Genomic DNA, 27,474 nt, shown 5'->3' with positions numbered 1-27,474 from the left:
TTCAAACATGAGAAAAACATTAATGTCCTTTTCACATAAAAATGCAACCCCCCAAAAAAAATATGAGTGTAATCGTAATTTTCAATTCAAAAATACGAAGCGCTTCAAAGCAATAAAAGGAAGCGTGTTAAGCACGTGTCCAATATGCGTGAGAAAGACCTCTGCAGATTGATTCCCACGAATTCTATCATTCTTAACTCTGCGACGAGTATACACTATACAATATAATGTACACCACCTTCCGTTTCCGTATTAGGAAATTTTTAAGGGATGAAATGATTGGGTGTTAGGTAAGGGTGGAAATACCATTTTATACGTACAAGATTTTTTTAATCACAAAAGATAACTTTGGTACAAGTTCACAATTCACATAGAATTAGAATTTATGGTCTGCGGCGAAAAACATACTGGAACCAGGATCTATCGACTTACGAGTAGAGTTACTAACAAGGGTGGTTTATAGATTACTGAATGATTTCGGTCATTATCAAATAAAATTTCTTGCTGACAAGATGGGAAAGATTTCTCTAGAGAGTTATTTAATTATTTTTGATGTTTGATTTGTGGAAACTTAAGAGTGTTTAGTTATTAAGTTACAATTGGATACATATTGCTTTTGCAATTACCATTGGAATTATAATTAAAAAAAAAGAAAACTTTCTCAAGTATTGTAACTGAGAAATTTATTTTGTGTTTCAAAAAGAAAATTGTTTTTAGAAATCTATGCACTATTTACGTGTGTTGTGAAAATTTTAAATTTATATAGAGTCGTATTAATTAACTCTTTTATTTTTTGTGATTTTATACCTATCGTTTGTCGCTTACATTATAACTCTTTCATTGTTTGCATTTAAACAAAACGTATTAAGAGTGAAATAAATTCACAATAATTGTATTGTTTTGCAAAATAAAAAAAAAAATAATTTTTGTAAAAAAAACAAAAAAAAATATCTGTTATTTTGATTCAAGATACTTTTTTAAGCCTGGGCGTCGAAAAGGAAAAATTCAAAACATCTTCCAAAAACCTCGTTGAAATTGATTAAACATACAGTGGTGTGCAAAATAATGGGCCATTTCGTAAGTCTACAGTGGAATTTTGTTACCCTCGGAATATTTTTTGTCTCCAGAATGTATTGTGTTCATGAATCTTCTTCGAAACATATTTCCAATAAAATAATAAAATAAATTGTATTTAAAGTGGAAAGTTCTTGTGTTATTGTTTTTGGTAGTGTATCTCATTTTCCTTCACTCCCATGAGATTACCTTTTAAGTAGTTATTTTTGTATTCCTTCACTCCACAAAAGGGTACAAAAAAATTTAGTACATAGGAGGTAGTATTCAAATAAAAAAAAACTGTTTTAGAAAATTAACTGAACTATATCGTAACGAAGTTGTAGATAGAATTTTCTACAAAAAAAGCTAACAAAAAACTTTATTTTTCGCTTCTCTTTAAAAAAAAAAAATATTGCAGCTCGCTGAAAAGTGGTATCAATGTACGTCAAATAATGTCGAAAAAAGGGATAAGCCTCGGAATGAATGATAATAGAAATTTTCCATTCTATTAATTTTTAGTTTTGTAACTTATTTTCATCTTGCGGACGGGCATGAAGTTTTCCTAGACTTTTGAGAATGCCAAAACAAAGATTCGTAGCAAAAAACGTTTCTATTATTAGCATTCACTCCTAGGTTGAACGTTGAACCCTTGTTTGGATTTATCTGGACTGTAAATACTTTTTAGGCCGCGCATCTACACTTGTTTCTTTAGCATACAAAAATTTAACGGAAATCGGGTTTGTCGTTTAAGAGAAAATTTAAAATAGAAAAGTTCTAAATAATTTTGAATAAAAGGTTTTCATCAGAAGATAGAAAAAATACAAATGAATTATTTCATTCATTCATTTTTGAAAAAAAAAAACTTTTTCGAAATATTTGCGTTTAATGGTAGCTCTATCTATTTAGGCTACTGCTCTTGGTACAAACAAACGGAATAAGGTACCTTCTATTCATTGAAGGTGATATCTGATTAGTCCCAGTGGTACTGAATGACTGCAAAAATTTAAAAAACTAATACGCTTAACTTCGCTAGCTGATAACCAATGCCTATTACCAAAGATAAAGCATGCCATATTTTGCCAGTCATACCTACATGTACAATCCTGTTTAGATAAGTTTTCTCACTTTTTTGCAAGGATTTGGCATAGTGTCGTGAAAATATATTGTGGTGGCCAGAGAAATATATTAGTATAATTTTGGTGAGATGGCTTATCACACTTGAGGTCTAGCTTTGAATCTTACTACATTGTATTTTTATAACTTGTTTACCCATGAACTGTTATACCACTTTTTCCATTAACATTTCATATTCGTCCGATGAATCCTTTTATTTATTCAAACTAAATCAAATCATATAACCCCACCTTAATATATTTGAATATCACATCTATCCAAAGCGAACTTTGCTAGGTGTTCCTAACTACGCGATTTTTTATGAACAAAAATTTATTCCTGAACATACGATTTCCATTTAAGATTCGGATTTTTATATAATATTAGAAAGTTACAGAACAGGTGTCCTGTATGGTTGAATATCAAAAAGAAGAAAACAAAAAAGCTACTGGCAGAAACTTTTAGGCCTTTTTATTAAAAGAAAAACAATAGGAACAGGAAAGGATGTCATCAATGCCATGGAACTTGGTTTGGATTGCTAATGATTCCTCGTTTATAATATTTAGTTGTTGCAGGATTTGTTGTATTCGATGTTACAGCTGTTTGAAGGAATGTATCAATCGATGGTGTACAACCCTCAGCCTTAAGTACTGCAGCACACTTCCAGTTTCTTGCATAATTCACTGTTTTATAGAAATTAAATTAATAAAATAAATAAAAAAAAAAAAAAAATAAATTTCAGTGTAATTTTACTTCTCCAAATGCGAACGCAACCATCATCACCAGACGATGCTAACATGGTTCCAGTGATGTTCCAACAGACCCTCCAAACCGGACAATTGTGGTCACTAAACTGTGCAACAGTCTGTATGTCTAAGCGGCTCGATCCTGTTGGGTCTCTATAAAGTTTGGTAACATTTTTAAGAAAAATTCAACGTAGTTTTTTAATCAAATATGTTTAACACTTACGATATAGATTTTAAATTTAAAATATATAAATATTTGCTTGCGACAGCCAAGACATGATAACTTCGTCCAACATTTGGCGCAAAAACCATGTCGTGTACTGGATCTGTTATTGTACTAATCGTTTCAATTTTTGCACATTTTCTAGCGTTCTCACTGTACTCAAATATGAAGACTTTGCCAGCGGAGGAACTGACGTCATCACTACCCGCCTGAAAATATTCAAATTTTCTATTAGTTTTAAAAGAATAAAGAAAAGGTTTTTCTGATTGAGAATCAAATGTATTGGACCTCAATTTGTATGCAAAGCAAGTTTTTAAGTTTGCTTCTTCAACTTCAATCTGGACAGATCGAATTGATTTTATTTGTTGGTTGTTTTCAACAAATTTCTGAAGCAGAGATAAATAAAAAAATTGGTCGCCAAATGGGCAAATGATCACAATTAAATATATTACATTACATTACATTACATATTAAACTAGTCTGAAGATAAATCTCCGGACTAGAAACACTGCAGCTTCGGAATCTAGGTCCATTTTGCTGATACAACACAAGACATTAATACAACACAGAAAGACAAAGAGAGAAAGAACGAGAGAAGAACATACAACACTGAACTACGTGGCACAGAGGAGGAGACATAGTTGAAAATTGTCTCATGTTATCGCACAGGTGGCTTCAGTTAAGCTGGCGATTTAGAAAAAACTTCTGAGCCGACCGCTGGGTTTGAACCCACGATGTCTGGCTCTGAAGTCATCTATCTATTCCTCTGTGCCATGGCCACCTGCACAATTAAATATATATAATTACATATTACATACATATTATATGTACCTATATTAGGGTGCTTCAAAAAATTTTTTTTTTATTTTTTCCCAACTCTTACCCCCCAAAATGTAATTGGTTGACTAGAAAAGAACCCTCCTGAAAACTAGGCGCTGTAGCTTAACTCTAAAGGGTGGCTATTTTATTTTTATGTTTCCCATGCGTTTTACATAGGAATTATATAAACAAAAAATTCTTTTTTTATTTTTACTGAATTACAGATTGAGATTACAAATTTTTTCTTTAAATTATTACAATCGGACTTTGATTTAGAAATTCTTAAGACTTCAAAAGCCAACTTTCTAATTATGTGATAGGTATTTTTAAGAAATGAAAATTCATACATAAAAAGCATTAGGAACTAAAAATAAAATAGCGACCTTTTAAATTAATCTACATAGCCTAGTTTTCACGAGGGTTCTTTTCTGCTCAATCACTTACATTTAGGGGAGTAAGAATTGAAAAAAAAAATAGAAAACAAATTTTTTTTTGAAGCATCCCATGTATACACACTAGACTGATTCAAAAAAATTTTTTTTTTCTTTTGTTCAAAGCATTGTTGAAAATATTGTTGGAAATGACGACAAAAAAATACTGTAAAAGTTTCAGCCCTTAATGTTAACATTTAGTACCGCCGCATCGCAATTTTCTATTTCCCATACGATTTGTATGGGAAAGATTGTGTATTTGTGTTTAGAATTTTGTATCTTTTTAATGGTTCATCAAAAAGGCTAGATTTAATCATTTTCTTGTATAAAATTGAACGCTCTACAAGATTGCATTTATGAAATTAAAAAAAAACGGACGCGAAAATTTAATTAAAATAATTTTTAGTTGAAAAAATGAATAATTCGAATTTATTGAAGAAATCTAATATGATAGTTTTAGGGGTTTGTGAGTTATATAAAAGAATCTGTGAAACCAAAACACAACATAGAATACAAATATTCGAAAATTTTGCCAAATTTTTTGAAAAACATAATAATTTCGTCAAAAAATCGGAAAAAAATGAGAAAAAAGTACTTTTTATATTTTAAAGTTGAATAACTTCGAAACGCGGGGGTAAATCAAAAAAATTAATAAGAGCTTTTTTGTAGAGCGGACAATTTTATAAAAGAAAATGATTTTGTCAAGCCTTTTGGATGAACCATTAAAAAGATACAAAATTCTAAACACAAATACACAATCTTTCCCATACAAATCGTATGGGAAATAGAAAATTGCGATGCGGCGGTACTAAATGTTAACATTAAGGGCTGAAACTTTTACAGTATTTTTTTTTCGTCATTTCCAACAATATTTTCAACAATGCTTTGAACAAAAAAAAAAAAATTTTTTTTGAATCAGTCTAATACACACATTTACCTAATACTACCTAACCTATAGAAACTGTCTATGTATATAAATTTTTAAACAAAATTGTTTAACCATTAACGATATACGTGAGAGCGAAAAGTTTTACAGGGATGCCGAGACGCGACATAGCTCTATATGGTTCGTCTCTATTTACGCTGTCATATGCGACTTTAACGATTTTAGAAAAAAAAAAAAAAAAACAGGAATCAAATCGATCCACACCATCTCTTTATCGATTTTTAATTCACCTATAATACCGCAAATAGAGACGAGGAATTAAGAGCCATGTCGCATCTCGGCATTCCTGCCAACATTTTTCGAATGCTCAGGACGACCATGGAGAAAACTTTATGACAAGGCGATACGCTGCAACATCTTTAACGTAGTACTTGAAACAATTTTGCGCAACTCAGAAGTCAACACCAGTGGCACAGTTTTAAAAGGTCTGTTCAACTCCGACTCGTGCAGAACATCACAATGGACAGATATAGTTTTGAATTAGTAAGAGACTTTGGGTTCCATTTTAACCTTGCACAATGACATCAGTGCAGAGGTGAAGAACATCAGTGCAGAGATAAAGAATCACTCTTGCCAATGGCTAAGAAGACATTTGAGTAGCAAGGCTTTCTATACTGCCCATAATTTCGTAAAGGCCCTATCTACAAAATTTTCGATTTTGATTTTTTTGCATATTTGGAGTTAGGGCATTGTCTCTGATTTATCCTCATTTATTTTTTTAGCCTAGGTCTTTAAATACGTCAGAAAATTGAAAATGAACTTTTGATTTTTTTCATTTTTATATGAAATTTGCGATGTTACATTTACTATTTCCCTCTATAACTCAGAACTAAGAAAAGTGTAGTTAGGGCCTTTACGAGATTATGGGCAGTATAAATGAAAGCAAGTAACCCCTGTATAAGACCTTGATTATCCCAGTCCTGCTATAAGGAACGAAGGTATCGACATTGACATTTAAGGGTTCTTTATACATCGATCGGCGGAGAGTGGAGGAGAAAGTACAAACAACGGGTTTTACAGCGATATCGGAAAGCTAAAATTTAGCTTTTAAGATGGCTGGGTGATGTGGAGCATATGGAAATCGACCAATGAGTCTTTGAATCCAATTCCAATGCCAATCACTCGAAACGGAACGGTTCACTTTAAGTGGTGCGCATAATTATTTTTAAACAGTAATCTACTTGATGTACAAACTAACAGCAGATTGCGTGAAGAGCCTTGTTGTTGAACGGTATCATATTTGTTAATATCTCTCAACATAAAAAGGAATTAATTCCAAATACACAATATATTTTCTAAAGTAAGTGGAGTAACTAAAGCTAAAAAAAAATGGCAATATTAGGGAACCCGGCCGAACAGCTTCGATTTTGTGAACAAAAAAAAAGAATTGACCCCCAATTCCAGATCTGTGAAGCTGTGAAGTGATACAAATAATATCATTTCAATTTTCGCAGCGTTTTTTCATTTTATCACTTCACAGGCACCCCTTATGCGATTCTCAAACAATGTGATAAAATGTGTACTAAAAAGTACTAAATGAAAAAAAACTTTAATTTTTGAGAAAATATATCCTATCAGCTTATATGAACAAAAGTGTTCATTTTTGTGAGAGTAATTTTTAATAAAATGTCAATAAATTATCAAGAATTAACTTCGCCCATGGATAAAAGAAAGGTATTATCATTTAAATATATATATATGCAACTATTTTCAAGACCAACAACCATGTTTTTTTATAATATTATCCCTAGGAATAAATCAAGGAAATTGAAACGACAAATGTGAAACGACAAATGTGAAACCAAGAATTGAGAAGATTGTAAATTTATCAGTTAAAGATGTATCTATGGATATGGTTACATATGTATTTGCATGGTTTAATAAAAATGACATTGGCAAAGAAGTGCTTTCGTTATGTCGTTTTCCAAAATTATGGGAGTGAATCACTCCTTTTTTGTGTAGTTTTGGAATTTGTTCACGACGAATTTGACAAGCGGAGTGATTTGACGTTTGCTTTGCATGTGTTTGTAATACGAATACGACACAATAAATAAAATAGTAACACAATATTTTAAATTCACTTTTATGGATTTTTTGAATTCCTTATTGATTTTTTTTCATAAATAAATATAATTATCTTAACAAAAAAATATTAAAACATTATTATTATTTAGAAAAGCCATATAAATACCTAACGAAGTCTTTCCAATCGATGTTTTATTTATTTTTACTTTCACAAAGGCGCCCCAATTTTTTTCTATTTTACATTTTCAACGGCGTTCGTATTGTTTGTCCTAAACTTTTTGAAGAATGAAGGCGCCCCCCCAATTTTGGGTTAATTTGTTTGGCTTCCGGAAGGACAATGGTGTCCGAAATCTTCGTTCATCTTTGAAGAACAAGGCGCCCCCAATTTCTTTTGAAAGACTAAATCAATCCTAATATTCCTCCTACCAATTTAATTTTTGCAAAGGCGCCCCTATGTATAAATCACTAAATTATAGCTGGTAATATCCAGACTGTAATAATGAATAAGGAAACAGAAGGGAGACGGACAGAATCCCGAAATTAAAAATCCAGAAAGCCCAAAATCCAGAAAACCCTAAATCCCGAAAAACCAAAATCCCGAAAACCCAAAATCCAGAAAGGCCAAAGATTGACAGCTTCTCCATTTCTCATAAAAACTACGTTTGTGTGTGAGAATAAAAAAATAGGTCTGTTCGTTGTTCCCCCCTCCATGGCACTCTAAGTCATGTCAATAATTAACTGTCAAAAAAATCAGAGTTTCTCGGGTTTTCATTTTACATCGAACACCTCAGAGCTTTAATTTTATCAGCGAACATCGAACACAGAGGAAATAACTCTGGTTGAAAAAGGAGCTACAAAAAACACTTGACAACGAATTCGGAGCGACCCAGAGTGCCCTAGAACTCACAACGAACAAACCTAATACTTATAAAGGTATGTCGTTTTCGATTGGCCGTCCGGAAGCGTCTGGAATCATTAAGAAGCGTGCTGCAAGTTTTTTATTCTCCTAGTCAAAAAAAACAAAATATTTGATTTTTCACCAAAACAGATATTAAATTTTAGAATTGGGTGGAAGCGATTCAAAGTTTTTTATTTCATTCCAATCGAAAACGACATTAATGTATCTAGTTGAAAACGTTTTTGAAAAAATATTGTTCAAATAAAACCAACCCAACTGTATCTACTCTTTAAATGTGTTTAAACAAAAAAGTCAGAGATAAAGGTAAACTTGTCAATTGAGCCTAAATGACATGACATAATAAATGCATTAACAAGTATATGAGAGGTAAGACATAATCTGCTATTGCTTTTTTTCGTGATTTTAAAAATTGAATTTTTTTGAGAGGTGCCACTTGCAATCTTGCCCAGGGGCACCGGTAGTGCTTAAACCGGCACTGCGCGTGTGCCATTCTTTCAAACCTCAGATTTAAACGCTGAAAGGCATTTAATAGATATAGGTAAGGTGTTGCAAATTACACAAGCATTAAATTTTGGTTTATAAATGAAAAATAAGGCGTGTGTTTTGTCAAAGTTATACGCAGTAGGATTTACCAAATATCAACACTGAACAAAAATTTATATGCACGCACCAAGAGAAACGAAAACCTAAACTTATACAGTTCGTAAAAATTCTATCCGCAGCTGGGTTAAGCTTCTAAAGTTTTTCTTAATGCACATACTTAGCTCCTAGTAATCCGGTCCATCTATACTATATCATTACAATAAAAAAAGCGAGATCTTGCTTTTTTTGTAAAGCAAATAAAAACAATGATCTGATCTGGATCACGGGAATAATAGAACACAGCTAGTGTTATCACTTCTTTAAAAGCTCACTTTGTTAAAAGCTTGTTATCTGAAAATGCAATTGCATGGAGTTACACCACTTAAATTATAAGAGCGACACATAATAGGTATCATTTTTACCAGTAAAATTATACTTACAGCAATTAACTGAGAAGGCAGCATATACATCGACTTATTCCATGATAAACAACTTAGTGGCAATTTGCAGGATATTTCGTGTTGTACCGGCCACTGTGATAAATTCATAATGTCTGGTGCTTCATAAATACGAATTATCCCGTCTGCCGATGCAGTTGCCAACAGAAGACCAAGAATTTTTGGTGCGAATTTAACATCAGTCACACTTGTCCTTGAATCGACGAGTGTAGTGCGCCGCACCCAACGTTTTACCGGTGTCATAGTTGCCGTTACTTTATCACCAACAACTTCTTCCCATACTGAAGCTGTTCGATCGAATGAACATGTCGCCAAAACTTGTCCAAACTCTGGATGAGCCCAAGAGATGCGCCAAATTGATCCAGAATGAGCTTTCCAGCTAGCTGTTACTGTCCACTTTCCTTGGTTATCTTGATCCCAGACCTTTTTATTGTATATACAAATAATAATGATGGTATAAATAAATAAAAAAAAAAAGCTACACCAACCTTAACAGTTTGATCACTGGAACATGTTGCCATGCGGATTCCATAATAATCGTAGGCGATATCATGTATAACATCTTTATGATCGATTCGAATTTGTTCGACTTCAAACATTTCTTTAGATAGTTAAATAATAATTTTAATAAAAAATTGTTATTTTGGGATTCTTTCGCGCGAAAATTCAATAACAACGTTGATTCGAAAGTTTTGTCTTGTCTTGAATATGCGACGAATGACAGACCAAAGATATTCCACATAAAGATGAGAAGTAGAGTTGATAACCGGTTTACCGATTCAGAATTTACACTTGACGATTTTTTTCTAAAGATAATTTTTCCCTGAGTTCGTTTACAATAAACAATTTTTTCAATGACAAAATCTTTTTTGTTGCTGTGAAAGGAATGAGAAAGTGAGACAAAGCAAATAAAAGTTTAAAATCCCAATAACCGTCTTTTTAAGATGTAAAACATTCAAAATGATATACATCCGCTTTTTTGATGACGTAACATGTATTTAAAATTAAATGGAAACACTGCTTTATAGAAATTAAAGAGAGTGACTTTTGAATCTTTTATCTATGGAAAGCAACAAAAACAAAATAGAACCATAGACAAATAACTACCAAGATCAGAAACTTTCATTTGTTTAATTTATGGAAAATTCATATAAATAAAAATTTAATAACACAAGCCGTTTTTTATTATCCCACTTGATCCATATAGATCATTAATTATTTTGTATTACAACAACTACATGAGATCTTTTTTAGTACTTCTGAATCCATTCAAAGACATTTTTTCTGTAGAAAAAATGGAGTTGAATACAACCAGAATTTAGCAGTAGATACTTTAGGCCAAAGGAACTCTCAGCTATTAAATTGTGATATAAAATTATTTCAAAAGAAGTTATTTCGTGAAGCAACCTCAAAATAATAACATTTTCTTCAAATTTTCATTAAATTTTTCATGTTTTTAGCATTTTTATAACTGCACACCATAAAAAAAAAACAAATATCGAAACAATAACAAAAAAAAAAAAACTAAAGAAAGAGAATGAAAACTGAGAAATTGAATCCAAAAAATTTTCGTCTCAGAAATCTCAGAAAAAAAAAGTGAGCGCTCAGCTGAGATTTTTTGTCTTACTTAAAAAATCTCTGAGTGCTCAGAGATCTCCCTTGGTGGGACGCACCTAGTGAGAAGAAAAAGCAGAGAGTTTTCTTTCTGCATAATTTTTTTTAAGTAATAATTCTTCCCAAAAGTAGCCGAATGTAACATACGACATTATTTTATTGAGGCGACATTTTGTACTTTTTTACTTTTCGGGCCAATGTAAAAATATGAAAGCTGTCATTTTTGTAAGTGTTGCTCTAATTTCAAATGTTATTCCTTACGATTTGACATTCGAAATGAAGTAATTTCCGAAATTATCACATGTTAAAATAGGCTGTACTGAAAACGGGCCATTACAACAACAAAAATCGTCATTGAAAAAATCGTCACATATGAACCTTGACTATCCCAAGATAAATACATATCGTAGATCCACCCGAACGTGACCGTTTTTAGAAAAATCGTAAATACGAAAACTACAACAATCTGAACTGACCTAATCATTTGTTTATTTGCCTGAAAAGAAAGTTTATGTCACCACATTCGCAGAACGGTAAAATTAAGGGCAACTTCAGAGCCCCGTAATTTTGTTGTTTGTGCAAATTTGAAGAAAAAAAAAATTATATATTTAAAGGTGATTACCGCTCTGTGGAAATAAAAAAAAAAAGAAAAGAATTCGCACTTTATAAAAAGCAATTATTGGTGTGTTCAATTGTTTTTAAACTCGCCGTGTGCTCGAAAAAGAAAATTTTTATACATATTCGCGAAAGTTGTGTATCGCTCAAATTTGTGTTTTTTTTTCTTTTTTGCTTAGTTGCAAAATAACTCAAAGAAAAGAAGCCACCATTAATTGATTAGGCAACTCTGAATTTGAATATTAAACTTTGTTTTAATTGTTTTTCCAATTGAAATAATAAGTGTGTGCTATGGAAACAAGTATGTAAATCAATTTGTGCAGATAAAAAAACATAACACACCGCAAATAGAATCCCCCCAACAAAAAAAAACCGTCCTCTCGTCCTCTGTCTATCCTTTCTTTCCGTTGTCTTTTGGTGTCATGACACGAGTTTTCGCCGAGCTCATGTTTCTACCGCCACTAGTCACTGCATCATGAAAGATTATTAAAATAATACTAAATTGTTTAATCAAACAAACTAAACAATCAATTTGTATTAATATTTTGTTGCTTAAAAATAAATAAAAAATAAATCATCATTGATAAGATTGTAAAATGACAGTTTGCATGAAAAAATAATAAAAAGAAGAAAATTCCCAACCGGCTCATGCGCATTTGATGGGAGCAGCACATGCTACCTGCTACCAATACAGAGCCATTATTTATGACCTTGTATTCTTATTGGATGATTTCGCTCGCGCCATTCCTATACGTATACAAAATGTCAGTCAAGTAACCAACACTTGCAATAAAATCGGAATAATAAAATAACGCCGGAATAAAAATTTACTAGGAAATTACAAAAAAAAAAAAAAAAAATACCTTCTCTCAGCACAGTGAAATATTTGTTTTGAAAAATTGACCAAAATCGTTTCATTATTATTTGCTTGTTTTTCATTTCACTTGTAGCTACTAATATAATATTCTTTTTTTTTCTTCAAGTTTTAAGCTAGGTTGTAATTATTGTAGTTTCAACTTTTAAAGTAGGCAGCATTTTGCAAATTTAAGGGCCAATTTATTGAGCCTCCATTAAATATTAGATTTTGTCGTTTAAGTTAAAAGCGTTATTAAACAATTTACGCCATTAAGGAGACTCCATTAAATATTCATTTTATTCACTCTTCTTTAGTTAAATTCTTTGTTGTGAATGAAAACTTTAAATTTAAAACTCTGTTAAAAAAATCCCAAGGATTTTTTATTTATTTTGAAAATAGATCTGTCAGAATCTAATAACACTGGTCTGCAAAATTTAACTTTTTTTTTCTCCTTCAAATAATTTTTTGATATTATGAAAGATTAGACTTTCCTGAATCTAAATCTGGTATCAGAAAAATTCTATCAGGTACCATTTGTGTAAAAATGATATTTGAAAAATGTGAGTAGTTTCTAAAAAATCCCTCTTTTAGATTCATTTGAACTTGTATATAATTAAAACTATTTGTCGCATTGAGCTCAAATATGACCTATCGATTGACACCAAATTCGTTCTTTTACATTCATGTTTACTCATTTTTTAAAATACTGATTGACAATAAAAGCAGACATTTCGAAATCCTTCACTTTTTAGTAAATCCTACATGAACAAAAGCACCTTAATTAAGGAAAATGTAAAATATCAATGCCCATTATATTTAAAAAGTCAAATATGTAAAGAAAACCAAAATAAAAAACATTAAACAAAATTTTTACGTGTTTTGTAATTTTATATAGGTACTATTTTTTCTATTTAGAAATATCTTATTTTTAATAAACTATTCGATAAGCTGCCTTGTAAAGCTTCAGATTTGTTTCTCCTAGAAACAATAGTAAACTTTTCTTATAGTTTTTGATATGCTGAGTTAGAATCCGAAGTCAAAAAAATTCTATCACGTCAGGATTTTAAGATATTATTAAAGTATCACAAAATCAAGTTTTTTTTAGAAAATCTCAAAAAAAAACTACTATATCTCAAAAACCAGAGCTGGCCGAAATTTTTTGAGCTCGGATTCAAAATCAGCACACTAAAGTCCATTAGAAAAGTATACTTTTGTTCTAGGGAGAGAGATATATTAATTTTTAGAGATCAGTTTCTTTATGGTAAGATATGCCAAACATTCTAAACTTACTTAAATTAATATATCTCGAAGAAGAAAAGAGATATTGAGAAGATTGAAATTGAATTTGAAAGAAAAATATAAGTTCTTTCATAAACCGTATCAATTTCAATTGAAAAAGATTACATTATGCCAAAATATTTCTTCGAAAACAGCAAAAAAATGGGTTTTTGAGATTTTCTAACGGGAATATTTTAAAAACGTGACGTGCTAGGTCAATTCTGACTTCGGATTCGGAATCAGCATACAAAAATCCTTTAGAAAAGTATAGTTTTATTTAAAGGAGGATTTCCTTGCAGACCAGTGTAATTTTTTAAATAAAAGAGATTTGATTTTTGTTTTTTTGTTGAAAATGATGAAGAAGCGCGTATAATAGAATATATGTAGATACTTTTAAGAGTGATATATATATGTTCATCAGTTCTCTAAAATTAAATATGCGTTACATGCTATCGGAAAGTAAAAGAACGAGTTAAGGAATGTTTTAAATAATAGCCGGAAAAGCCAGGCGAAAAGTAATTGCAGCAGTCGTTCACATCACGAATGCAATTTATGATAAAGGCTGACCATAAGATGAAAATATTATGCAGCACAGCAACGGCAATCGTCTTTTTTTTAGTTGGAGTAGTTTTTCTAGTAGATGTGACAATTGACAATGGCAATTGACGTTAGCTGTAGCATACAAAAGGGATACACCCACAAAATCGGCAATAGAAATTCGCATTGACAGTTAAAGCTAATGGAGAGTGAATAAATAGATATCCTCTTTTAAACTCTCATTAGCTTTAAATATACTTCTTAAAAGGTCGAATTTGGTGTTTTAATAAATGGCAAACTTCAAAAAAATCCTTAAATGAGACTGAATTAAAGGAATTGAGTTGTTAAATTTAAAATTCCCTTTTTTAATGGTGATTTAAGTTTAATGGATGCTCAATAAATTGGCCCTAAATCTCCAAAGCTCAATTCAGTTCTTAGGTATGTTGTTTCTTGTTTTTCTTTTTTAAATCAACGGCATTAGTACAGGTTAACAAGACATTCTTGCTTCTAAAGAAAACTTAATAACTTTCACCAGTAGTACGATTGTCAACTATCAATTGATAGTTGATTGTCAACTATCAATTGATAGTTGATAAAAAAATAAATTTCGATCTCTTATTATCTAATATGCAAAAAATTTGAAAATTTGAATGAGGCCAACCGTTGTTATTTGGAATGTAATTGAAAAATTCCATTAGAAAATTACCAGTTTTCCCCCAAATTAGATTTTAAAACACCAAATTTCGGTATTTATCAGCTATCAATTGATAGTTGACAATCATAATAGGGGTGTCTGTTAGAAAGTTGAAAGTAAATATCTATGCATTAGCATTAGATAAGTAAATTAATGCTGTCAAAGAAGAGAGTTTAACCTATTATGTATGTACTAGCCGTTTTTTATTATCCCACTTGATCCATATAGATCATTAATTAACGCGTATTACAACAAATAAATGAGATCTTGCTTTTCATCTGGATCACAATTCGTGATCCTGATGAAAAGCAAGATCATGATTCGTGATCCTGATATAAAGCAAGATCTCATGTAGTTGTTGTAATACGTGTTAATTAATGATCTATATAGATCAAGTGGGTTAATAAAAAACGGCTACTATTTCAAAAATACTGGTAAGCTTGGTAGATTTTAAGCAGGGTGGTCTTGAAGACGCGGCAGGTTTCACATTTCCGAAAAGTAACGTCACAACATCGTTTCTAAATGCAATGTTTAAGTGTCAAATAGTTACATTTTGTAACTCAGCTTCTAAATGGGGAAGAGAAGAGAAGATGTGTTTCAATTTGCTTAGAATTCAATTTGAAAGAATTATTTCAGTATACCAAATTAATTCTTCCTTGTTTATTCATTCATAAAATTGATCTAGACCATTTTTGTTTTGATAGATCGACAAAATGTACCATTAGTAGTTCCTAGATAAAAGTTGAAATTTTCTAACAAAATCTAACAACAACAACGATTTATTTGACAAAACAACCAAAGTTAACTTTATTTTATAAAAGAACGGGCCACAGCCCGACTCAAGATAGACCGACTCACGACAACTCGACTCAGGTAAGCGTGTATTTTTTGGGTTTAATTTTTATCACAATACCAATTACACTTTCGCTTTCCTAGTTCACACCAAAGAATTCCAATGAACAAAAATAACCAAATTGTCCTCACACATTATGTTTCCTACTCTTTACTCTCTCCTCAAAAATCTAATAAACACACTCTGACCACCAACCAATAACAAAATCTGTCATAATTTTTGAAAAAAAAAAAAAAAAAATAAACCCGAAAAAATACACGTCTACCTGAGTCGACTTGTTATGAAGGCTTTCTGAGTCGGGATGTACAAAGTCATGTTGTCCTGAGTTTGTGTATAGCCTTCCCGCTCTTTCTCAGGAGCTGAAGGAAATGTGGTAAAAAATGGTATACAGATCAATAGCTATATATCTCAACACAAAAACAAATACTTAATTTTTAAGTATCTTTTAATCTTTTAAAACCTGATACTCGCCAGTTGCCGGTCACGCATAGAAGACAATCAAATTTTCCACGTGAAAATGTACAGGAAAAGTTAATATCTTTAATGTTTTTTTTTTTACTGTGTGAAAAATCTTGATTGATGATTGATATTTGGGGTGTAAGATGTACTGCGACCTGTAAGATCTATTGTACCCCCCTTTTAAGCTAAATGAGTTAGTACCTCATCTTATAGCTCCTCCTCTAACCTAATTCCTTTCATGAAATTGATTATTTGGGGTATTTTCAAAGAGTGCAATTTATCCTCTTCGACTTGGTAGCGACCCATGTGTTTAAATCTTTGGTGTATTAGTGCATTGCAACTACCCAGGATGTGGTCTGGTGTTTCTTCTTTTTCGCTCTCGGTTGTAGTTCCCGAGGAGCATTTTCGCTTGTCTCAGTTTTGGTAGTTCTGAGCAGTTTTTTGCTCTCCTGGACTCCTCGTCTAGTTTTATTTTATTTTTAATGACATTTTCTCCTATTCCGCAATACGGTTCGGGTCCCATTAAAGGGGAATTTGCTCCCGTTTTTGCTAAGGAGTCCGCCTCCTCGTTACCCTGGACACCAACGTTCCCAGGTACCCAGTGAAAAGTGACTTTGTTTATTTTGCCAAGTTCGTTAAGTTTTCCTATACACTCCAATACTAGCTTGGAGTTGATTTCGTAGTGAAAAATCTTACTAAGGGCCTCGAAAATTGTTTCTGCTCCGGGCGGCTTGACTACAAAAACTTGCTTTATGAGTTTAAGTAAATTTCTTAAACATTGACTAAAATTTAGAAAAAAAAAATTAATCTAGAAAATTGTAACTCCGCTACTAAGTATTAATTTATTAATAAATACCTTTCACTCTTTCTCCTTGCTCTCATATATGTAAAAACTTAGATTAACAGTTTAGTCTTTAAAAAATTAAATAAATATTCAGAGCAAAGAAAAAATTAAGTAAGGAGGACAGAGGCGCTAAAGGATAAAAATGAGATATTTTGGACAATTTTTAAAAAGTAGACTTGGGGAAAAATCGTCTCTGAAAGGCGCGAAGGTAGCCCTGATTAGCATCGATTGAAATAATTGCCCCAAAAAAAAAATCTTAAATTAAGAAAAAAAAAGAGCAATCTTAGAAAATTTTGACTTCTTTTTCCCTAATTGAATCATTTATTTTCAAAATATGATAAGTCCATTTCAAATTTTTCAGGAGAAGAAAAAAAAAACGTTCTATTTTTTTTTGTTAAGTGTAGCAAAATGTATAAAAAATATATTTTGTAGAACATTTACCTAGCTACAGAATATCGTTTGGTTTTTACTTTTTGGACCGATTGTTTAAAAGATAAAAAATAAAAACGATTTTGGACTTATCATACTTTGAAAATAAACGAATGTGAAATTAGTTTTAAAATGAATATACAATTTTTTTAAAGCCTCAGTCTATCAAACAATTGCATTTGGGAATAGAATATAATGTTTCGAGTAGTTATTTTACGTGAAAGACGCTTTCAACTTAAGATTTTGAGTCAGTAGTCAGCTTCTCTATGTGTAGTCAATTGCTCATAAAAAAGTTGCTGTTTATTTTCAAAAGATGATAAGTCCGGGACTTTTATGATGTTTTGACAGTAAAATTTTTTTTCGCTTAGCTGTAAAATCGAATATAGACTGAGTAGATGCTTCATATTTTGAAGGCAGGTGTGGTTATCCCCCAAGAACATATTCAGTAATTAATGAAAGAAACATTCTGCGCTAAATTGCAATTTGAAATAAAGCATACCTTTCCGTTTTATTGTTTATTTCACTTTCTTGAGAAAACATCAAATATACATTTTTGGCCTGGTTTGGATGTAAATTTTCAACTGTTTGCCTTTTGGCAAAAACTATGTATATCCCATCTAATGTGTGTCTATATTTCTTTTAAAACGATAAAAGTTTGATTCATAGTTTCTAAAGTAAATAATATGAAATTGTTGTCGTCACTTTTTGAATAAAAAAATGTGTGATAGCTATGAATTTATCGAGTAAGGGGTAAGACTCTTAACAGCTGGTTGAGTATTTAATCGCGTGATGCTGTGCTCACTTACCTACCAAACAGGTTTCCCGGCCGGCATAACTAGCTGTTGTTTTCAAATGAAGTACTAGCTTACGTCATAGTTATCAGTCAGGTCATTAACGTTCAACGTAAAATAAATCATACGATCTAGACGTATCTTTTAAAAACAATATTATGCCAGATAAGCAATTTTATATTTGGGTTTCTTAGCGGTAATGAATATAGTGAGACAAACTGGTGTGTCTGTTTTTAGCAATGCGATTAAAAGAGAGAAAAACTTTAAAGAAATTAATAATTACTCATAATGTTTATTTTCATTGCACCTGATTGTGGCGATTGATGGTGTTCTTTTTTTGTTTGTTTTGGACTTTGTCAAAAAAGTTCTATCAGCATAGAGATTAGGTATAAATAAAGAAATTAACTTTTTTCTTAAATAAAAAGAATATGTTTAAAAATTAAAATATACATATAACTGATAAAAATGAGGTGATTGTTGTTTGTTTTTGTTTTATTGATGAATTATTTTTATACCTATCTCACCGACCGATTTATTTTCCCTATGTAAAAAAAAATGCTTAAAACCATTATATTAAGCCTTTCAATAAATCACATTATACACTTTTCAATCTCCCACAATTATCGATTAAATAAACATGTATTTAAAATCTTTTTGTTTATTTTGATAATAATTCTTTTGTTCTAGAAAATGTCTGTTCGACGTAGGTATTTTAAATGGGCATGTTCATATTTGCAAGACTTTGCAAATCAAGGAACTTTGGACCCCAAAACATCTGTATGGTATGGTAAATGGCAATTGTGTGTTTATGGATAATTAACTGCTAAAAATTATAAATATTTACCTAAGTATTTTTTTGAAGAAAACTATTAGTAATTAATGCTTTTAATATTGATATTTAATTAATGTTTTCATGTTGAATTAAACATACTATTAACTGTTAAGTTACCAAGCAAATAGAAAACTAGAAGAGTTGCAATATATTTGGTTACTTGTTTGAGTGAGCGATATGAGGTAGATAAAATCTGAATCCCAGAAAAGATTTGACTTTTTGTTAACTTACAGATTAAAATAATGCTCTCAAATAAATTTATTGCAAATAGTACTTTTTTCATGTCCAATGTTCAATGTTTGGATTACTGATGCCACATGTTTGAATAGAGTATATTGCAGCTAAAATGTTACTTTTGTTAGCAATAAAGCCTCTTTCTAGGAGTTGAAAAAGTCTAACAAATGGGTTCATTTCAGGAAATTGATGTGCGAAAAATAAAATAATTCGCGTTTGTGGTTGGATTTTTAATAAGGATTGATATTTTTAACGAAAAACTAATTGTTCGAGAGAAGCCGAATAAGCAACAACAGAATTGAGTGGGTTAGTAAAAATGTTAGTCGGTTCAGGTTAATTTGATATTAGAAAACCGGTTTTGGGACTAGTCAATAATTCATAAATGATATTTTGCCAGAAAATGCGATTAAAGTTTGGGTAATAAATGAAAATCGATGAGTTTCTGAGCATTGATCCGTTTATTTTAATAAGAAAGAGTTGCTCTAAATGTATGTTTTTGATACCAAATGAAACAGAATGAAATGTTCAAAATTTTAAGGTGAACTTTTTTTGCCATCACATTTTTTCTCTGTCATCATAGGAATTGAAAAAAAAAATTGTTTTTATACCTTTGACTTCAAGCGATATGCAAAAATTCTTTGAAATAATTTTTCTGTTGTACGCCCGAATTATCGTCTAATTTGATTGATATAGGTTAAGTTTACAACGACGGAATATTGGGGTCCCGCATTTCTTTCTGTTTGTCTTAAACCACTGTTGCTGAAGTCAAATATTGAAATATTTTTTAAGACCAAAATTTATGGTAATGAACATTGCACAGTTGAGTAAATTATAATGAGGACTATCTAACTGCGAGTTTAGAAAGTAATGTAGATATCATTGGCTTTCCAAAAGAACACCAATAGTCTGAAATTGTTGAAGAAGTTGCACGTTATTGCCTTGTTTCTTTAGTTATTCGCTTATCTATCGTTGACTTAAATTGTTAAGTCCAAAAGAACCCAAAAAAATTAGATCAATGTAAAGCGATTTATATTGATATCTGAAATGCGAGTTATCGTAGACAATGGAACAATCTCATCTTAATTTTAATAGTAATACATTCTTTCTTAAAGTCAAATTTTTCTGATTAGTTGCGAATGCTTCCTCTGCCCACTGGATAGAAATAATCGCCATTAAGTTGCCGACTCAACCTTCTCTAAAACAGCGAATCATCCCAATATTGTGAATCCCAATACACTTTACACGATATGAATTAATTAAATAAAACTAGCGAAATAACAAATTATAACGAACCACACAAAACCACTTGTTTGTCAACAAAATACACCCTTGGGCCTTACTGTGAAATTATAGAATTTATGCCGCATGAATTAAAAAAATAGCAAAAAATTTGGTAACAGAAACTTGTTGTGCCGCATGTGCTGAAGTATGTCCATGCAACAATAGAAAAAAGAGTTAGTATGCAAGGGCACACGACAGTTGGAGAATTTCAGGCCTCGAAACGTCTTTCGTTTTACATGTCATGTACCCTTAGAATTACAACAATAACGTTTTACAATATCTTTTACCGACTAAAAAGACTCGTCTGGCATCAGACCAGTTAATCAAGTTCATGAACAAAAATACATGTATTTAATATATTCAATCGCAGAATTTATTCATGTTTTTTTTATATATTTAAATACCATTAATTCAAAACATCTTCTTACTGATAAAAATTGAAATAATAGGTGAGAGTTAGCAAAAAAAAAAAAACAACTCACACGCCACACCATTGCCACGATCAATATTTTGATGTCCACGAACGTATACCGCCACAAATTTTCTTACGACCTTATACCACCTCAGCTGATTTTTAATCAGGGAACTGCTGATTTCGGTTGAGGTCGCTAGCGATTTTTTTTTTCATATATCAATCGTATTAAACTGAATTAAGCACAACAATGTTAGTTGAAGTTAGGCATTCGGTTGATTAAGAGGTTCACAAACTATGATTTCTTCCGTGTAGCATATTATTTGTGCTCTATTAAATTTTCTAGTCGTAAGACGACCAAAGAGACACGATCTGTTATTGTTATTAATTAAGAAAAAAAAGGTGAATTTTTTGTGCTTTCTTTTCTTGTTTTGCTTACATGTGTGTAATTCAAATAAGCTTTAATTTAAAGTGATGGTGAAGGGAAATCATTTTCCAATTTTTTAAAATGCAATTTTCCAAAGAAAATATTTCAACTTCATACAAAAACAATGTTTTCATCTTAAAAACAAGCGTTTTTAACATAATTTTCCAAATAAGTGGTTTTCGAAAATGTGCTTTTAAATCACATATTTAAATCTAAATAATTAAATGAGTTTTTTTTGCTAAACAGTGATTGCTTATCATAAGACAGGTTGAACTGGTTATAGCTAATTAGTGACTATGGAGACAATCTTAAAAAAAAAGTTGTCAGAAATATGAACCCTGTTCTAAAGTTCGATAAACAGTACCTAGTAAAATAAAAAATATTAATTTCGTGATAATAATCCACGTTATCAAGATATAAACTGTCAATGATAGTCCCTCATAATTTATGTATAACCGTTGCGGATGTTTGAATAGTCCCATTCTCTGTATAAAATTTGTAGAATAAAAGTGAAGCCTATTTCCAGTGTCGTAGTTCTTAATTGGTTCAAATATTTTCAGCTTATTTGCCACTCCTTGTGCTCGATATTGAAAGTTGTTAATTATTTATTCAATGGTTATATGAGTGGTCCCTCATCTTGGTGTTTTTGAGAAATGCGATTTCCTTCTAAAGGATAAACGAATCGTTTATTTCAGAAACAACATAAGTCAATGAGCACTTTTACTTTTCAGGAGCAACTTTAAAGACTTAAAAACCGGTTAAGACTTAAAAAAAAGATCAACATTTAAGCCGTTTTTAAATGAATCTTAAGCTAATTTTTAACTCGGAATACTGTAAATTTGTAGTGTTGTTGAATTCTAACATAAAAATTAGTTTTTTGTTTCCTCTGAAAAGTTGATGCTCATTGACTTATGTTGTTTCTGAAATAAAAGTTTCAAACATAATTTTGTTACCCTTGTCAAATGAATTTCTTTAATGAATTTATTTAAATCTAGAATTCAATTCTCTTATTGATAAACCGCAACCACAATTTTTAAAATCTAATGCTAATGAATTGTTTTGATTAATCAATATCGGCAGTCGACCGAATTAACGAATTATTGAGAATCAAAAAATTTATTTTTTCTGATTGCAAATGTTTGGTCACAACTACCTATTACCTTTGTGGTATTCAAATGTCATTGACCTGAAATATTAATGGTGCCCCTAGTTGCAGTTGATTTAACCTTAGAAAACAACATACTTAACTGAATAAATGTATAAATGAATATACAAAACATTTTAGCTACTTAACAAATGTCTATAGCTTAACTAAAAATCCATTGACGTTTTTGTTTTCGTTTCTGAACACAAATTCGTGAATAAAATTAAAATTTTAAAGTTGTAAATGCGACAGTATAGGAAGTGATTTGTTGTTATTTTATCTGTTTGTTTTTTTTTTTATAAAAAAAAAAACCTTTTTCAATTTTAGTAATGACTGCGTGCACGACCGACGTATCGAAAAATCAAATTGGCACCGCTTTCATAAATTAACTAACAAAATAAATATAAAAAGAAAAAAAAAACAAAACCAATGTATATTACATGTATCCTTATGTTATTAATCGCAACATTATTTGGAAAGCTTTATAAACACTTTTTCTTATGTAAGAACAATAATTGTATCAGAATTCAGTAATTTTCAAAACAAATCCATCAATAATTTTATTGCAGCTAACACAGAAGAACCACCTAAACCGAATAACGTAATTAAAAGGGTTCAATTTTCGAATGAAAATTTAATTATACAAAACGGAGTTAGCAACAGTAAAAATACTTTAATTAAAACCGTCGCAATGAGTACTTCGGATAGGCCTAGTTTTTTGGTAAGATTACATAGTACACAAATTTATTACTAATTAGTTATGTACATATATTGATTAATTATTTTTATCTTTTTTGAATATTTTAGGTAGGCGATGAAATCGACGCTAGTATACAAGAAGCGACTGAAGCTGTCGATGAGTTTCCTCAGGGAAATAATCCAATAAGGACCAATGGAGATGTAGCAGATAAGCGCAAGCGTTTAAGGTGAGTGTTTATCTTTTTTTTACGGCTAGACCAGTTTGCTGATAAGAAATTTAAGTTAAAGTTCAAGTTAAATCACACGAATATGTATGTAATGTACGTGTTCGTAAAGGAAAAAATATTGGATTTAAATATTTAAATTTCGTATCACAAATGAGCCTATTTTAAAAGTAGTAGATACATTAAGTTTAAATTATGCCTCGAATAAACTTATGAATATTAGAGAAAATAATACAAAATCCGACACTGGGCTGGTGCAAAAATTAATTATTTGACTAGAGCTGCATTATAATCAAATAGCTATCAAAGTTTTTTTTTCTCTGAAATTAATTCATTGCTCAGATTTGGACTAAGATAGATTCAAGCCTGATTTTTTTGAATTTTTTAGCCAAACATATCCCAAGTATAATTTTTCTATGTTAGATAATTACAGAAAATGTTGCGAAACAACAACTAAATAAGTTTTTAATTTAAATAATAGATACATCCATGCAATAATTTTAGATTTATTTAGAAACCGTACACGCAAGTGCTTCGATCAAACTTAAAGATCAAGTCACGCTAATCGCAACATTTTATTCATGATTTACATAGGTTATACTGAATTATTTTTTGTATATTTAAATTTTCTGCAATCTGTGTAAAGAGAAAAAGTAAGAAGAACTCCTTATTCAATGGAATAGGCATAACTTCTGAGATGAGATTAATGCCCTAAAACATTAAGGATACGTTTATGGTGCTCTTGTCGTGGTCACCGATTCCAGCGTAGCGTTAATTATTTATTATTTCCGAGCACAAAGAGTTAAAACAGACATAGTTTTGCTCTAAACGAGATTGAAGATTCATTTTTTCTTGCAAAATGCGAAAAAAGTGTGTCCCGCAATTCTGTCTGTGTCAATCTGTATCTATTTTGACTAACAGCCTAAACTACCTAAGCGATTTTCTTCCAGTTTGGTAATTATGAGAGTCAAAATTAACGGACATGCCATATAAAAATGAAAAAAACTTACTTTTCTAAAAAACGGTTTTATTTTTTAAACCGTATTTAATATACCTGTCAGTTACATTTTTTTTTTCCATTTCTACAATTTTACTTTAGTAACCATTTAAAATTACTAAAATTTTCGAAGAACACTTTTTTTTTGTGTCTTATAATTATTTCTTTAGAATGGCAAACCAATCTATGTTTTAAAGTTTTCATATACAAAAAGCATAGTTTTTTTTTAAGGCTATAACAAAGAATTAAAAAAAATCAGAAATTTATTTTTTAATTCTTTGTTGGCAAATTTTGTTCTACATTTGAAATAGAAAAAATATTTTTTGCCAAATAACCGTTTTTTTTTTTTATTTTTGACTTTCTCATAAAAGTCTTAAACGATTTCAAAGTAATATTAAAATGTAAACAATTTCAAAACCCTCAGTATTGGATTTAAAAAAAAAAATTTTTTTGAAAAAAATCAATTTTTTGATAATAATTTATAATAATTTATCTATGTATCGAATAATAATAATGATTTTCCACAATAGCAAACCAAATTTATTTTTGAAAACTAAAAAAATTAAAAAACTGATGAAAAATAACGGTCTCTTCAATTTTCGGAAAAAAAATTCTTTGTCATACAAGGAATTAAATGACTTACTCAGTTTGGAGATCAAAACCTTGAACCTTTCGTTATTTTAAAATTAATTTTTAATCCTTTTTACATATCTTACAAAATTAATGAAAAAATTGAATTAAAATTTTTTGCTATTTACATTCTAAGTAATTTTTCCCATAAAAGCAAATACGAGCGACCAAGTCGTGCATACTACTTTTTTTATTAAATTTAAATTATTCTTTTATTAATGTTCACATTAGGTTTTTACATTCTATGAAATTTTTACTTTACGTGGGACCAAGTCGTGAATCTAATTTTAATCGAAAAATAATTATTTTGAAAAATAAATGATGCAAAAACTTCATTGATTCAACAATATGGAAAAAACTTATTTCTTCATTTCCCAAAAAGCATTCTTTACTAAGATTTTTAGTTTTCTGTTGTAAATAAACCATTTTTAACAATTTTCATTGGAGTATCATTTTCGTCACGCTTTTTAAAGTACGAATTACCATCTTTTTAATATTTTCTTTATGTGTTTTGTATGTAATGTTGTAGAAATTTGAAAATTCTTAGTTCTTATAAAGAACGAAACTTTTTCCCCAAGTTAAAAAAAATAAACAAAATTTATGTCAGCATTTATGAAACCTTTCTCACACATGACTCAGCTTAAGAAAAAACAACCTTTCACAAAAAATATTTTTAAAAACTTTTGCCTTGCTTCACCAAAACTTTCATCCGTAATTTCATCAGGGTATCATGTTTTTCATGGATTACCTGTTTTAGTCAAAAACAATCACCCTTGGCATTGGCAATAACTTCTCAGAGCAATCGTATTGACTTGAATTTTCTACCATTAGATTCAGAATCAAACATTAATTTGAAAACATGTGTATTATTATTAGCTGCGTTCCTTTGGAAATATTTATCTAATTTTTAGTACTTAAAGCTGCTTTGAACTACTTTTTCAATATAGCAAAAGTAGTTCAAAGTAGTTTTAAGTACTAAAAAGTAGATAAATATTTCCAAAGGAGCGCAGCTATTATATCCCAACAAAAATTTTTTTTCACTGTTTTGTTCACCTTTACCTCTCTCCCACGAAAAAAAAAAACTCCCAACCAATTTTTTCTTATAGACTCTTTTGATCCTTGCTTCTTATTACAAAAGCAAACTTTTACCAAATTCATGAGAGTAACAATTCTTCCTTTATTTACTGTTCCGTTGTTGAAAAATTGTTTTTTCAAGAATCCAAAAAACTTGTTTTGAAAATTTTGTTGTAAGGCATTGTAAATGTTCTTACAAATATAAAATAATTCACTGAAGTAGAATAAATCGTTTATAAAGATTTTAAATAATAAAATTGATTTTTGCTAAAAGAAATACTAGAAAAAGTTTCAAAAACCCTTTTAAAGAATCCCAAAAACCCTAACAAGTTAAAATTAAATCGATCCATCCATTTAGTGGGTTTGTTGTTCTTATATTCAAAGCTTTAATTAATTTGTAATCAAATTGCTTTTAGTTTTTGAGAAAATAAAAATAAGAATTTTCGTCTAAAGAAACACTTTTTTTTAGTATTTACCTGTTTGGACTTTGTGCTCAATGCTTAATATATTTTTCGAAAATTTTTCAATTTTCATTTAAAGTGGATCGGTTTTGAGTATTTTTCTTAAACGAGTTTTCACTAACGATTTTTCAAATAAAAAGTTATTAACACTGGAAACATACTTTTGGAATCAATTAAAGCTGTCTTTTTCGTATTTTATTATGTTCCTTTCGTACTTCGTTCGAAGTGAATCTTTTAACTCATCCCAAGAAGAGAACAAAACTAATACGCGGATTAGATCAATCACATGTTATAACTATAAGAGTCAAAACTATAAACAGTGCTAAGCCATGCACTTTTTAAAACGGAATGTAAAAAAAAAAACTATAAAAATATTCGATGCAAATTCGAATATACCATAAAAACTAATGAATCTAAATTCAACTAAAATTATATGCATGTATATAGCACTTGACTTTAAATGGTTTTTTTTTATGGAAAAGGATGTTTTTGTCTGTAAATATTTTTTTTTTTGTTATGAACACGATAAAGAAAGAAAAGAAAAATCTCAACAAAAACAACCACCACAATCTTTCGAAATCACTCACAACACCTTCCAATAAGATTCTATAGATTTGTTGCGAGATGTAAACAAATCAACTCTCCACTACGAAGTAAACTACAAAAGAGCCAACAGGTAGTAATGAAATAACAATACCATCCGTTTCTGTGTAATGCAAGACGTCACATAATAAAATCTCTTATTTGATTTTGGTGGGGTTTTATGTCCAGTCC

The 27,474-nt window shown here is 30.3% G+C and overlaps 2 protein-coding genes and 1 long non-coding RNA gene across 7 annotated transcripts in view; 2 read left to right on the top strand and 1 right to left on the bottom strand.

Moving 5' to 3' along the window:
- Positions 1-2,624: 2,624 nt before the first annotated feature.
- On the bottom strand, positions 2,625-10,067 carry LOC129907782 (nucleoporin seh1). The gene is made up of 5 exons (XM_055984154.1): positions 9,804-10,067; positions 9,298-9,738; positions 3,136-3,344; positions 2,920-3,065; positions 2,625-2,849 (listed from the first exon to the last, which is right to left on the bottom strand). The coding sequence occupies exons 1-5, from the start codon at positions 9,912-9,914 to the stop codon at positions 2,677-2,679; spliced, it is 1,080 nt and encodes a 359-aa protein (XP_055840129.1). The 5' UTR covers positions 9,915-10,067; the 3' UTR covers positions 2,625-2,676.
- Positions 6,895-7,234, top strand: LOC129907783 (uncharacterized). The gene is made up of 2 exons (XR_008771154.1): positions 6,895-7,005; positions 7,083-7,234. It is a non-coding gene; the product is annotated as an uncharacterized LOC129907783 (long non-coding RNA).
- A 1,370-nt stretch (positions 10,068-11,437) lies between the features above and the next one.
- The window catches only part of LOC129907780 (acetyl-CoA carboxylase), a 28,802-nt gene continuing 12,765 nt past the window's right edge, over positions 11,438-27,474 (top strand). The window contains exons 1-4 of one of the 5 annotated variants that reach the window (XM_055984149.1): positions 11,570-11,845; positions 22,943-23,117; positions 23,185-23,336; positions 23,423-23,541. In XM_055984149.1, coding sequence (XP_055840124.1) covers positions 23,045-23,117; positions 23,185-23,336; positions 23,423-23,541 — 344 coding nt within the window. In that variant the 5' untranslated portion in view covers positions 11,570-11,845; positions 22,943-23,044. Of the gene's footprint in view, positions 11,544-11,569; positions 11,846-21,281; positions 21,447-22,942; positions 23,118-23,184; positions 23,337-23,422; positions 23,542-27,474 lie in introns of those variants that run through there. The other 4 variants (XM_055984150.1, XM_055984153.1, XM_055984151.1 and 1 more) reach the window with 4 other exon arrangements.

The sequence above is a fragment of the Episyrphus balteatus genome, chromosome 1 (assembly GCF_945859705.1).
Source record: "Episyrphus balteatus chromosome 1, idEpiBalt1.1, whole genome shotgun sequence".
Taxonomy (NCBI): Eukaryota; Metazoa; Arthropoda; class Insecta; order Diptera; family Syrphidae; genus Episyrphus; species Episyrphus balteatus.
This window is presented reverse-complemented; position numbering and strand designations above follow the sequence as displayed.